The sequence below is a fragment of the Palaemon carinicauda genome, chromosome 26 (genome assembly GCF_036898095.1).
Source record: "Palaemon carinicauda isolate YSFRI2023 chromosome 26, ASM3689809v2, whole genome shotgun sequence".
NCBI classification, from domain to species: Eukaryota; Metazoa; Arthropoda; class Malacostraca; order Decapoda; family Palaemonidae; genus Palaemon; species Palaemon carinicauda.
The window spans coordinates 94,024,680-94,039,257 of record NC_090750.1 but is presented as its reverse complement, the minus strand read 5'-3'; the positions used below and the strand labels follow the sequence as shown (position 1 = coordinate 94,039,257).

At 44.2% G+C, this 14,578-nt stretch overlaps 1 protein-coding gene across 3 annotated transcripts in view; it reads left to right on the top strand.

Annotated features, from left to right (window-relative positions):
- LOC137619697 (tRNA (uracil-5-)-methyltransferase homolog A-like) overlaps nucleotides 1-13,978 on the top strand; it is a 70,839-nt gene extending 56,861 nt beyond the window's left edge. For all 3 annotated transcript variants that reach the window (XM_068349974.1, XM_068349973.1, XM_068349975.1), the window contains one exon: nucleotides 2,311-13,978. In XM_068349974.1, coding sequence (XP_068206075.1) covers nucleotides 11,281-12,198 — 918 coding nt within the window. In that variant the 5' untranslated portion in view covers nucleotides 2,311-11,280 and the 3' untranslated portion in view covers nucleotides 12,199-13,978. The remainder of the gene's footprint in view (nucleotides 1-2,310) is intronic.
- Nucleotides 13,979-14,578: the final 600 nt, after the last annotated feature.

Sequence of the window (14,578 nt, the reverse complement as noted above, 5' to 3'; positions counted from 1 at the left end):
ATACGGCTAAGATATCAGTGGCAGTCCTCGGAGCATTCACATCGATTTCAGTTGTAGTGTAGTATTATTATTACTATCACTTGCCAAGCTATGACCCTCGTTAGAAAAGCAGAATGCTACAAGCCTAAGGGCTCAATCAGGGTAAGTAACCAAGTGAGGAAAGGAAAGAAAATAAGTAAACTATATATAATTAATTGATGAAAATATAAGAAATCTTTACTTTTATTGTTTTAAATTTAATTTCCTTTTATTCTTTATTTATAACATTATATCAGCATCAATGACCTTAGATGTCAGGATGCCAGAAAACACTCAATTAATTCGTCAATCAATCTTTGAGCCGTCTATGCTCATGAGGTGCTTCAAACAATCTTGTCCTCCCAGGGAACTCAAACCGCCAGTGTGGGGTCACTCGTGTTTTCAGGTCTCTCAAGCTAATCCCGTATGAACCCTTGAGACGTGCTTACTGCCTTGCATCTAGCTTTGGCCTTGGTGAGTGTTGTAGGCAAACTGCATGTCTTTTGATGTGTTACAAGTCACACCGAATAATTAAAGGTTACGGTTACCTTTGTCCCAAATTTTGTAGCTATGACCCAGAACCCAGGCATTCATGACTTCAAGTGCCGAGTCCTTCTCTGTCTCTTCCCTTAAGGGAGCAAACAGGCAAGATCAGGATGACTTGCTTCTCTGTCCTTTGAAAGTACTGTACTGCGATGCTACATGAAGAGGACTCAAAACTTCAGACTGAAGCAACATAGACTTTTTAAATCCAGATGCTTAAGAAAGATATCCCAGAGCAAAATTTCTTTCTGCCTTTATGAAATAATCGCATAGCCTGTGCTCATCATGCAACCAGCGGCCAAATGCTAACTTCCACAAAATAACAGATGACTTTGAAGCTATGAAATCTGCAGTCTTTATGAAAAACAAAAAAATACCATTTGGGTCAACACCTCCATAAGCATCAAGGTCAATCAATAGCTTTAATTTCACATCAAAAAGCTAAACTAGTTAGTTTAGCCTCGGGGAAAACAGGAATGAGGAATATCATGTTTCTCATTACTCGGCTTACTGTCAGATACATCAGCCAAAGGGATGCCTTTTCCTTTGGACTTTGAGTGAGGGAGCCATCTGGTTTAAGTAAAGGAGGAACTGTTGCATCTTCACTAAAGAATGTACATTTAAGGGTAGCCCAGCACTTATATGCCTGGGTTGTACCAGAAAGGTTTTCTTTTATGGTTAAATTGTATTCCTTTTCAGTTGAATCATAAACTCGTTGAGCAAAAGCTCTAGGCTGAGTATAGTTATTCCAAGTAAAATCTGATGTTACCTTTCCAAAGATGATAGGCCTCCTGCCTCTCCAAAAAAGCCATGGGAATGATCTTCCTAATCGGGCAGTTGAATCGGTGTAACTTTAGAGGCTAAAAAATGCAGCAAATGTTTTTATACCGAACAGGCTAACATGAGTCTTTTCATACGTTATATATAACATACAATATTTATTTTAACAATGTTACTGATCTTATGATATTTTATATTCTTTAATTGTTAATTTTCATATAGTTTTTTATTTCGTTATTTCCTTTCCTCACTAGGCTAATTTTCCCTGTTGGAGACCTTGGACTTATAACATCCTACTTTTCAAATTACGGTTGTAGCTTAGCTATTCATAAGGATAATACAGTAATAACAAAAACAACAACTTTGCATATCTCTGTTGTATTATAGTAGTGCTGTACAGTAATAGATTTGGTTAATATCATTTGCCGTTTCATTTCTAATGACGAAGAAGGATCAGTTTCACACTAGCAGTGCTCAAGGAACCAAATACATACTTAGATTATAAAAAACTGAACTTCTGTGCAGTTCTATTGTCTGGAGATTTATGCTACCCAAAATTAGGCTGAGGGAAAGTATTTGGTTTGTGGTGATTAGAATTATGTATTAGGAATTATAATCAAATTATAATAAGAAGTGTTTTAGCCCATGACTATAAAAAACAAGTGAACAGTAACAGTTAAGCAGGTTACATATCCCATCTTATTATTTCAGTCTTTAATTCTGTTTTTCACATTACTGAGTAATTTATTAACGCATAGTTTTTATAAGCGCTTTGAAAAGGGGGGCTATTTGTGTGCGATATTTTTCACTGTCATAAACCTCACTAGTCTTCATGCCTTAAACTACTAAAGTATATTATAAAAATTCAAGGAGTACAGTATTATTTAGGAATTCTATGAAATTATATTATTTTGATCACTTTAAAACAGTTAATAGAAAAAGACTTTGAAATCATATTTTCTTTTGCAGATGCTGGACCTGGTATACAACGGTGGAATACCCAAAAATCTAGGTAACAGGTCAAGAAAACGGAGCACTGGGCAACCACCCCTTGATTTATACTGGGCAAGGAGATTCCCACCATCAAGAAATTGGATGTTCTGCCCTGGAAAGAAAACCCACTCGATGGGTGATGTTGCATGTGTCGTATGATCGAAATGATAAAAGAAAACAAGTTGAAAAGAGTCACGTAATACATGTAATACATGAGAGGTCGTAAGGGTTTATATTTCATTCTCTGGATGAGAAACGTTAGGTATTATTTAAATGGTATTGAAGAGGAACAGGTGTCCAAGGGAGAGTAAACTTTTTTTTTTTTTGTTATACCCTGTACAGTACAGTACTTGTATATATATCATAGTTATTTCAAAAAGGTAAAGCAATGTATTATCTCCTGAAAAACAGCAAAGAATGGCACTAGGAGTAAGGCCGCTAGGAAAATTACCTACCTAAAAATATTGCTACTGGGAACATTGCCATCCGTATTTAGTTTTTAAAGCAAATTTTAAATATTTAACTTAGCCGGTGAATATATAATAGCTGAGCCTCCGGCGGCTCGACAGAAAAAACACAAAAACTCGCGAGCGATCGCTATGAAGGTTGCGGGTGTGCCCACTAGCGCCAACTATCGGCCAGATACCGCATATACATGTAAACAGACCCAATTCTTCTCTGTCGGTCTGATCGACAAGACGTACCATTACTCGCTGTTAACCTGGAGTTTTTCAACAGTCTTGGTGAAGTACTTCCTTTTGGTTTGAGCTTTCGCAGTGCAGGTGTTTTATCTTCAACTTAAATCTTGAACTCTTTTTTGGATAGATTTAATTGTTGATGACTTTGGATTGTTTTTTGGACTTTCTTTGACTTTTAAAAATGGCCGACCCTTCCCTTAGTACGGAAGTGTGTTTTAGGCTTTTAGCAATTATCTTATCACGTTATAAATTGTTGTTGTTAATTATAGATTTTCCTCTATATATTTTATATCTCAATCGCCTTTATTAGGCCTCTTCGATTAGCTTTCCATTTATAATAAACATCAAGATAAATTTTAATGATTTGTTTATATGCGACCTTACCTATTCCTCCCCTAATCCGAGAGTAGGCGGTCCTAACTTGGAAACCGAAGTTAAACAACGTTGAGCCCTTTCAATCGTAAATAACTTTTACAGAGCAAATGATTTAAAACTTATTAAATGAATATTTTTTTAGTAGATATTTTATGAAAGATTTTCTTTGAATAGTCTTCGTACTGTTTCAAAGATGAACTAACGTTTGGTTTATTTATGCTACGCAGTTTGCGCTCTATCGTTACGATAGAGAGAGAGAGAATCACGGTTTCACTTTGCAGAAAGAGTAAATCGATTCTGACGTTTTGTTCATTCTTCTTTCAAACTGAAATGTTTTAAATACTAATTTAAAGGAACTTGTTAATTTTCAATTTCTTAGTCCTTTCAGTTTTTTCCTTTGGTCAAATAACCTGTTTATTGACGAAAGGTGAGTGGGCTTTTCTCTTCGGTGTGAAATCAAGAGAGAGAGAGAGAGAGGAGAGAGAGAGAGGAAGAGAGAACGTTCCGATCTTTATTCTCGTCCCAAGCGAGTAACGTTGTTCTCGAGTCAGTTTTTTACTCTCGTCCCAAGTCTCTGTATGGGGAGAAAGGATAAAACGTTTTTTAGTTTTTATTCTCGTCCCAAGGCACTGTACGGTGAGAGATTGAAAACGTAGTTTTGAATGAACTAGTGTTTAGTCTCCTCCCCAGTCACTGATCTTTTTATCTTTATATATTCGATATATATGTTTACTGTTTTTTGCTTGTATTAGTGTGCTTACATTATACGACTTATTTCGCAATTATAACCTTTTGATGTGCTTCAGGTAGAAATCAGTTTTATTCATGCCTAATGTGAATTATTGAAAAATTCGATTTCAGTGAAGTAAGTGCAAAACAGAAAATCGTAGTGATAAAGTGATAATTGCGCAAAGTGTTATCAGTGTTGCGACCGAGGGTTCGTCTGTTCGTGCCTGTCGTTCGCCTAGTCCGAGACCTCTTGCAAGCTCCCAAGCCCCAGGGAGAAGTAATGTCGTACGACTTATGGGTTCGAGAGGCCTTGATCAGCGAACAGACGTTCCCTCTATGGTTTCAGGCGTGTCTCATCAAGACCGCCCCTACCATAAGACGAGCGAGACGATTTTCTCCTCGTCATCCGAAGGCTTTTCGCGTAAGAAACCGTGGAGCAAGGTTTCGAGGCCCTTAAAGCGAAAGTCAGTCCCTTCAGGACAGGTCCAGCGTCCTGGTTGTAGCCATTGGGACAGCTCTGACCCTATGCAGTCATCGGAAGACTGCTCGCCGCCTAAACAAAAGCGTAACACAGGCTCCGAGAGTCTTATTGTAGGCAAGGTGTTGCAGTCACAGACGTTACCCTCGTCTCTTACCGCACCCATTCCCGTTGATCCTAAATGGGTTGTACTGCAATACATGCAGAATAAGCTTGCCTCTCTTATGGAGGACTATTCTGCTGAGCAGGTTCACGATGATCCTCGCCGCTTAGCTGATCGAGATCCTGGCCGTCAGCCGGACATTGACGTTACAAAGTCACGTCAATCATGTTTTGTAGAGCCTCACTCGATGCAGTCCCGTGTTGACTCTCAGCCGCTTGTGGACGTTCAGCCGCTGCCGCTTGCTCTTATTGACGTTCAGGACGTTCGCCAACCAGCATAGTTGACTTGTTTTGACGTTGAGCGTCAAGCACCGCAGTCAAGAGTTGTTTTGACTGCTCAGTCTAGGCAGTCAAGGCAGTCTCGAGTTGACGTCGAGCGTCCTCCCGCAACTGTTGTTGTTGCTGGTCAGTCCTTTAAGCAGTTACATGACATAGCGTCCTTGACTGCTACTGTTGCTCCTTTGCGTGTGGACTCTGCTTGTCAAGCATTGCCACCACGGCAGGTCTCTCCCTTGCTTGAGACTCGGCAATTGTCGGACAAGGTTCCTTCAGATGAGGAAGTTGCTGATCCCCCTCCTACTGATATTCCCTTGAGGACTCTGTCAGACGGAGAGGAGCCTAAAGCTGCTCAGCCCTCTATGGACTTTAAATAAATCATGCTGATTTTTAAGGATCTTTGTCCGGATCTTTTTGTAACTGCTGCTCCTCGTTCGCCTAAACGTCAGAGTTTACACTAGGCCTAGCTACTTCGAAGCCGTTGTTTTCTAAGCTAGTGCTCTCTCGCTCTTCTAAGAGAGCTTTACGTTTGCTAGGCGACTGGTTAATCACCAGGAGGAGTTTGGGGGAGACAGCCTTTGCTTTCCCTCCTTTTAAGCTGGCTTATAGAGCGAGAGTCTGGTATGACACAGGAGAAGTTCTCGGCTTGGGAGTTCCTGCCTCTGCCCAGATAGACTTCTCAAACCTCATAGACTCTCCCTGGCGCCTGGCCATGAGACGCTCCAAGATTTTATGATCGGCTTCAGAGCTAGACCATCTCCTGTTAGGAGTTTTTTTCGAGCGTTTGAAGTTTTGCTGTACAATTATGTCATGCATAAACAAGGCTATCAGGGATGGCTCCAATAATCTGACAGCCACGTTCTCTGCAGGAACAAGTCTATCAGGGATGGCTCCAATGATCTGGCAGCCACGTTCACTGCAGGAGTACGTAAGAAGCAAGTGCGCTCAATGTGTTCATTGTCAAGACAAACTTCACGATGAAGTCTTCCAGGCTGTCTTGACAGCATTAATGGAAGGCGACTGGATGGTCTCTCTCGACCTTCAGGATGCATACTTCCACATTCCTATACACCCGGATTCCCAACCGTTTCTGAGGTTTATTTACAGGAATGTGGGGTACCAGTTTCGAGCCCTGTGCTTTGGCCTCAGTCCTGCTCCTCTCGTGTTTACGAGGCTCATGAGGAATGTGGCAAAATTCCTCCATCTATCGGGAATCCGAGCCTCCCTGTACTTGGACGACTGGCTTTTCAGAGCATCGTCCAGTCTTCGCTGTCTGCAGGATCTACATTGGACGTTGAGTCTGGCCAGGGAGTTGGGACTTTTGGTCAATCTAGAAAAGTCCCAACTGATCCCATCCCAGATTATTCTATATTTGGGGATGGAGATTCGCAGTCCAGTTTTTCGGGCTTTTCCGTCTGCCACCCGAATAGAACAAGCCCTGCTCAAAGTCCAACTAATGCTGAAAAGAGAACGTTTGTTCAGTCAGGAGTTGGAACAGTCTCGTAGGGACTCTCTCATCCTTGGAGCAGTTTGTCTCGCTAGGGAGACTACACCTTCGGCCTCTCCAGTTCCATCTAGCCTCTCACTGGAACAAGGACAAGACGTTTGAGACGGTATCATTCCCAGTCTCCGAACCAGTAAAGGCATGCCTGAAATGGTGGGACAGCAATATCAGTCTGAGAGAGGGACTATCCCTAGCAGTCAAGAACCCAAACCACGTGTTGTTCTCAGACGCGTCGGATTTGGGTTGGGGTGCGACCCTTGACGGTCGGGAATGCTCGGGTCTGTGGACCTCAAGTCAGAAGAGCATGCACATCAACGGCAAGGAGCTATTAGCAGTCCACTTGGCCTTGATGAAATTCGAAAGCTTTCTTCGAAACAAAGTGGTAGAGGTCAACTCAGACAACACCACAGCTTTGGCGTACATCTCCAAGCAAGGAGGCACACACTCCCTCACGCTGTACGAGATCGCAAGGGACCTTCTCATATGGTCAAGAAATCGAGGCATCTCCCTGTTGACGAGATTCATCCAGGGGGACTTGAACGTCTTGGCAGACTGTCGCAGTCGGAGGGGTCAGGTGATACCCACGGAATGGACCCTCCACAAGGACGTGGGCAAGAGTCTTTGGGCTACTTGGGGTCAACCCACCATAGACCTCTTTGCCACCTCGTTGACCAAAAGGTTACCAATCTATTGCTCACCAGTCCTAGATCCAGAAGCAATCCACATAGACGCGTTTCTACTGGATTGGTCTCATCTGGACTTATATGCATTCCCACCATTCAAGATAGTAAACAAGGTACTGCAGAAGTTCGCCTCTCACGAAGGGACAAGGTTGACGTTGGTTGCTACCCTCTGGCCCGCGAGAGAGTGGTTCACCGAGGTACTTCAATGGCTGGTAGACATTCCAAGAAGTCTTCCTCTAAGGGTAGATCTCTTACGTCAGCCCACGTAAAGAATGTTCATCAAAGCCTCCCCGCGCTTCGACTGACTGCCTTCAGACTATCGAGAGACTCTCAAGAGCTCGAGGCTTTTCGAAGGAGGCAGCCAGTGCGATTGCGAGAGCTAGGAGAGCTTCTACCATCAGAGTATACCAGTCGAAGTGGGAAGTCTTTCGAGACTGGTGCAAGCCAGCATCTGTGTCCTCTTCCAGTACCTCTGTAGCCCAAATCGGAGATTTTCTTTTACATCTGAGAAATGTTCGCTCCCTCTCAGCTCCCACGATTAAGGGCTACAGGAGCATGTTGGCTTCGGTCTTTCGTCATAGAGGCTTAGATCTTTCCAACAATAAAGATCTCCAAGATCTCCTTAAGTCTTTCGAGACCTCTAAGGAACGTCGTTTGGCAACTCCTGGATGGAACTTAGACGTGGTCCTAAGGTTCCTCATGTCAGACAGGTTTGAGCCATTACATTCAGCCTCCCTGAAGGATCTCACCCTCAAGACGCTTTTCCTAGTGTGCTTGGCTTCGGCTTAAAGGGTCAGTGAAATTCATGCCTTCAGTAAGAACATCGGCTTTTCTACAGAAAAAGCCACATGTTCACTTCAACTTGGTTTCCTGGCCAAAAATGAACTGCCTTCTCATCCTTGGCCTAAGTCTTTTGATATACCTTGCCTGTCAGAGATCGTAGGCAACGAACTTGAAAGAGTGCTGTGTCCAGTTAGAGCTCTTAAGTTCTACTTAGCTCGTACTAAGTCCTTACGAGGTGGATCTGAGGCATTATGGTGCTCAGTTAAGAAACCATCATTGCCTATGTCAAAGAATGCTTTGTCATATTTTATCAGATTTTTAATACGAGAGGCTCATTCTCACTTGAATGAAAAAGACCGATGCTTGCTTAAGGTTAAGACGCACGAAGTAAGAGCTATGGCAACTTCCGTGGCCTTTAAGCAAAATAGATCTCTGCAAAGTATTATGGACGCGACCGTTTGGAGAAGCAAGTCGGTATTCGCGTCATTTTACTTAAAAGATGTCCAGACTCTTTACGAGGACTGCTACACACTGGGTCCATTCGTTACAGCGAGTGCAGTAGTGGGTAAGGGTTCTACCACTACATTCCCTTAATTCCAATATCCTTTTAATCTGCTCTTGAAATGTTTTTTTTAATTGGGTTGTACGGAAGGCTAAGAAGCCTTTCGCATCCTTTTTTTATTTGGCGGGTGGTCAAATGTCATTTCTTGAGAGCGCCCAGATTAGGGGTTTGATGAGGTCCTGTTGTATGGGTTGCAGCCCTTGATACTTCAGCTCCTGGGAGTCTTTCAGCATCCTAAGAGGATCGCTGGGCTTCGTGAGGAAGACAGACTAACAAGGCAGAGTAATCGTCTAAGTCAACTTCCTTACCAGGTACCTATATATATTTGGGTTTTGTTATGATATAACTGTCAAAAACTCTAAGCATATACGCTGTAAACTTTATTAACTCTGGTCTCTACCCACCACCATGGGTGTGAATCAGCTATTATATATTCACCGGCTAAGTTAAATATTTAAAAATGATATTTTAATTATAAAATAAATTTTTGAATATACTTACCCGGTGAATATATAAATTAAAGGCCCCCCCTTCCTCCCCGATAGAGACCCAGCAGGATGAGAAGAATTGGGTCTGTTTACATGTATATGCGGTATCTGGCCGATAGTTGGCGCTAGTGGGCACACCCGCAATCTTCATAGCGATCGCTCGCGAGTTTTTGTGTTTTTTCTGTCGAGCCGCCGGAGGCTCAGCTATTATATATTCACCGGGTAAGTATATTCAAAAATTTATTTTATAATTGAAATATCATTTTATAGGAGAAACCAAACAAAATAAAAGTACTAGTTATTACACGATAAACATTTTAAAAATTACATCATATAGAGCACAGGAGAGAACGAAGGGAACAGAACTTGTTTACTACAAGATATGCATGTTACTGTATTAAGAAATGGAACATAAATACAGTACTGTAGTTTTGGACTATGTTCTCTATTCTGGCATTTATATCTTGGTACTTTTTCTTACCGCGACGGGAATCCCCTCGTTCAAAATAAATTCTCTTAACCGTTGCTATAATCAATTTTGTTTAATGAGGCGCATTTGCAACGACTCGCAGCGGTGCTCTTTTAGCTCGGAAAAGTTTCCTGCATCTGATAGGTTAGAATTATCTTGTCCAACCAATTAGCGATCAGGAATCTTATCTTGTCCAACCAATTAGCGATTAGGAAACGTTACCGAGCTAAAAGGGCACCCCTGCGAGTTGGTGCAAATCTGCCTCACTAAAAAGAATCAACTATAGGTGTTCCTCATATGTCAATTAGTCTCCAGATATTGTGGTGGGTGTTACATACATACATATACCAAGGCCCTTCCCCCAATTTTGGGGGGTAGCTGACATCAACAAAGAAACAAAAACAAAAAGGGGACCTCTACTCTCTACGTTCCTCCCAGCCTAACAAGGGACTCAACCGAGTTCAGCTGGTACTGCTAGGGTGTCACAGCCCACCCTCCCACATTATCCACCACAGATGAAGCTTCATAATGCTGAATCCCCTACTGCTGCTACCTCCGCGGTCATCTAAGGCATCGGTGTTACTTACTGAATTATTAGGCACATTATGAAAGGCCTCCATATTGTTATTTGTCCGTGGTAAAGAACTTACAGATTGGAAACATAGCTGTAGCTCTCTGTCTTTTATTCTACGTTCCTCTCTCAATTCCTGTGTACGTTGTTTCAGAATAAGCGAGAAATTCCTGTGATCTCGCATTATCTGAAAGTTCTTCAAAAACCTCAATAACATCTTGGCTTGGCACAAAGGCAAGGGCAGTAAAATATCTCATTTTCAAGGAAAATTTGTTGTGGTATTCTTGTTTGAAATGAAGGTGAACCATTTTCCTATAGAGCAATTGTGAAAAATGGAAGAAACACCCTTTAAGGGACACATCAGGGAAAACAGCCTTATTCCGTTAAAATAAGTCTTCTCAAAATTAGACTTTATATTCTCGATTTCTACAATAATCATAAGTTTTATGAATAGAACTTACCTGGCAGTTATATATATATATATATATATAGCTATAGTCTCTGACGTCCGGCAGAATTTTTCAAAAACTCGCGGCAACCGCCGTGTGGTGGTTGTGCGGTTAGGTGGTTAACAACCCTTACAGGGTGGTACTTGGAATCATTCCCATTTTCTGTTCCTCAGATCATCTCTGCCGGTTGGACTGACAATATCGTTGGTCCGCCATTGGAGTTTCTCGTTCGCTTTCCCTGTGTCGCTGTACCGGACTTATTTTTTGGTGAAGTACATTGACTTGGGGTTTTGGCAATCGCTTTTGTATTTATTCTGTTACTACTTGTTTGTTTAATATGACTGATAAACTTCATTTTCGTGTTTGTGTAAATGAGGAATGCAAGGTGAGGTTACCGAAAGTTTCGGTAGACCCTCACACTGTTTGTTTGGGTTGCAGGGGTTTTGATTGTGCGCTTGATAAAAGGTGCAAGGAATGGGAATGTGAGGTTTTAAGCGAGAAAGAATGGCTAGATATGAAGCGCTATGTGTGCAAGTTAAGAGTTAGATAAAGCCAGGAGGGCTTCGAGATCTAAATCTAAATCTGCTGGTGAAGTCAGTTTAGATATTTCTATTGATCCATTAATTAATTCCTCTGTAGAAGCTGAACCTTTTCCTGAGGTAGTAGCTCCTGCCCCTTCTACAGGAAAGGTATCGACGGATGACCCTTGGTACGCCAGGATGGCGCCTGAGTTGAAGGCTATTAAAGACCAACTTTCAGCCTTGAAAGGTAAGAGTGAGAGTGTGATTAGTGCTAGTGAAAGTGCAGTGGAGGACCAAGGGAGAAGGTATGTAGACAGCCGTAAGGGAGTGAGAGGTACATATCATCGGTCAGCCGTCGCCTCAGACAATCCTGTTGCATCTTCCCAGGCTGCTCTTGGCCGCCATGGAAAAGGCGTGTCGGTAGTGATGGGGTCCCCCCCGAGCCCCTCTCCCAGACACAAATGGCAGTATGAGGCTTCGAGACCGACCAAGAGGAGGTGGAACCTTACTGACCAGACCCGTTCTCGCTCTCCCTTATCAAGTAGCCCCGAACCTTTTCCTTCTGAGGATGACTTGGATGCTGTTCCAGTGAAAAGGCCAAAGCCTAGAGATGGAAGTGAAGAGAGACCGTCGAGATACCCTTCTCCTACAACAAGCGCTACTCGGCAGCCATCGCCTTTGGAACCGCAGGATCCAGCAGCAGTCGCGAAGTCTTTTATGACTGTTATGCAGAAGCAGCTGTTTTCTCTGGGGCAACCTTTTAGCCGCCCTTCCCCCCAAGCGGACAGACGTAAGGACGCCTCTTTACCTATTAAGAAATTGGCCTCTAAGAGGGAACGGAGTTCCTCTCCCAGGGAACTGCGGCGAGATTCGTCTAAGGCGCGGTACCGAGCTTCTTTTTCATCGGCACGCCTCCAAAACGCTTGTGATTCTCGACATCAGGACGCTTCCGTCTCTCGCTCGCGACACCGGGACGATTCCAGCCTGCCTCTCCAGGACGCTTCCGCTTCACGACGCCAGGACGAACGCAGCTCTCGGCGCAAGGATGCTTCCAGCTCTTGGCGCCAGGACGCATCCTCCTACCGCCTCGAGGACACTTCTAGTGCTCGGCGCTAGGACGCACGCGTTTCTCGGTGTTAGGACGCATCCAGCCTTCGCCAACAGGACGCATCCTACGATTTTCTTCTCTTGGATGCAGGTGAACCTTCAGCCCAAAGAGACGCTGAAGTTGAAGTAGGACAAGATTTTGATGATGTTTCAGAGTATGAAGATAAACCCGCTAATGCGGCTGGGGATTATAAGGTTCTCTCTCGCTCCCTCCTTGAGCTTTGTGGGGAGGAGTTTCAACCTGCTGCCCCTCGTTCTCCTCAATCGCAATTTAGCAGGAAGAAGGCCAAAAAGCAGTTGGCTTTCATCAAAATGAAGCTGTCCATCTCTGCTAGGAAGGCTCTCGCTAGAGTTGATGACTGCTCGATTTGCATCTAAGGCGGGCATGTGGTACGAGACTGGAGAACTTCTGACCCTGGGAGTGCCTGCCTCCTCCCAGGGGTACTTCTCTGGTATTGTTGACTCTGCTAGGAGGCATGCCCTTAACTCGGCAAAGTAATGCGGTCCGTGTCTGAGCTTGACCACTTCGTCAAGGGGATTTTCCGAGCCTTCGAAGTCTTCAGTTTTTTGGACTGGTCTCTAGGTATGCTGGCCAGGAAAACCGAACGACTGGAGGAAACAGAAGACCTTACTAGTATTATGGCATGCATGGACAAGGCTCTTGGGGACGGGTCAAATGAGTTGGCTTCCCTATTTTTGGCTGGAGTTTTGAAGAAGAGGGCCCTGTTATGTTCTTTCGCTTCCAGAGCAGTGATGGGCGCGCAGAAGGCTGAGCTCCTTTATGCCCCTCTCTCGGAGCATCTTTTTCCTGAGTCCCTTGTCACGGACATTACCCTTTCGCTTGCGCAAAAGGCCACACAAGACCACCTGTCACGCTCTGCAAGAAAGCCTTTACCAGCGATTCCTTTGTCTCTGAAAAGAGAGGAGAGGAAATTTCAGCAGCCCTTTCGAGGTAGAGCTCCTTCGAGAACAGACTTCAGGGGAAGGAGGCAGGAGACGGGCGGTAGAACGAATAGAGGTTCGTTCAGATCCCGCTCCAAGAAGTGAAGTTCAAGTCCTCCAGACAGCGGTAGGAGCAAGACTGTCACTCTTTTGGCAGGCTTGGAAGAAAAGAGGGCCGGACTCCTGGTCCCTCTCGGTCATCAAGGAGGTATACAAGATCCCCCTCTTGAAGAAGCCTCCGCTTTCAAATACTCTTCTAGCCTTAGTGGCTCAGTACTCGGATGCTGTGAAACAAAGGGCCCTACTAGACCTGGTGGACCAGATGTTGGAGAAGGGAGCAATAGAACCAGTTCTGGAACTATCCTCCCCATGTTTCTACAATAGCCTGTTTCTTCTACCCGAGAGTTCGGGTGGATGGAGACCCGTTCTGGATGTCGGCTCTCTGAACGTCTTTGTGGAAAAGACAAAATTTACCATGGAGACGACTCAGTCGGTGCTGGAAGCAGTACGTCCAAGGGACTGGATGGTGTCTCTGGATTTACAGGACGCTTATTTTCACATCCCCATCCATCCGACTTCAAGGAAGTACCTGAGATTCATGATCCAGGGCAAGTATTTCCAGTTCAAGGCCCTTTGCTTCGGCCTCAGCACTGCTCCTCAAGTCTTCACCAGAGTAATGGCGAACATGGCAGGATGGCTTCATCAAGAGGGGATAAGAGTATCTCTATACTGTATCTGGACGACTGGTTGATAAGATCCCGGTCGAAAGAGAAATGTCTGGAGGACCTACACAAGACTATCATGATGGCTCAAGAACTGGGTCTCGTCATTAAAAAGAAGAAATCTCAGACCGAACCGAGTCAGACTATTGTTTATTTGGGGATAGTTCTGGACTCAGTTCGTTTTCGGGCTTCTCCCTCCCAGGAGAGGCAGACCAGGTGCCTCGAGAAGGTTCAGGAATTCTTGGAGAGACGGAAGTGCTCAGTGAGGGATTGGATGAGTTTGCTGGGAACCCTCTCCTCGCTCGAACAATTTGTCTCTTTGGGAAGACTGCACCTCAGACCTCGTCAACACTTCCTATCAAGGGTGTGGAACAGGAATATTCAGGAGGACTCCTTTTCCTTCCTCATTCCAGCAGAAATCAAGAGTCATCTGATTTGGTGGTTGGATCCAGCTTTGTTAGGAGAAGGAATCTCCCTGTGCAGGAAGAACCCAGACCTAGTGTTGTTCTCAGACGCTTCGGAGTCTGGATGGGGAGCAACACTAGGAAGCAAGGAGGTCTCAGGCTCTTGGGAAAAGGAACAAACCGGATAGCACATCAACAGGAAAGAGTTGATGGCCATTCTGTTAGCACTGAAGGCCTTCAAAGACTCAGTGTCAGGGAGGATAGTGGAGGTCAATTCGGACAACACCACGGCTCTAACTTACATCAGAAAGCAAGGGGGAA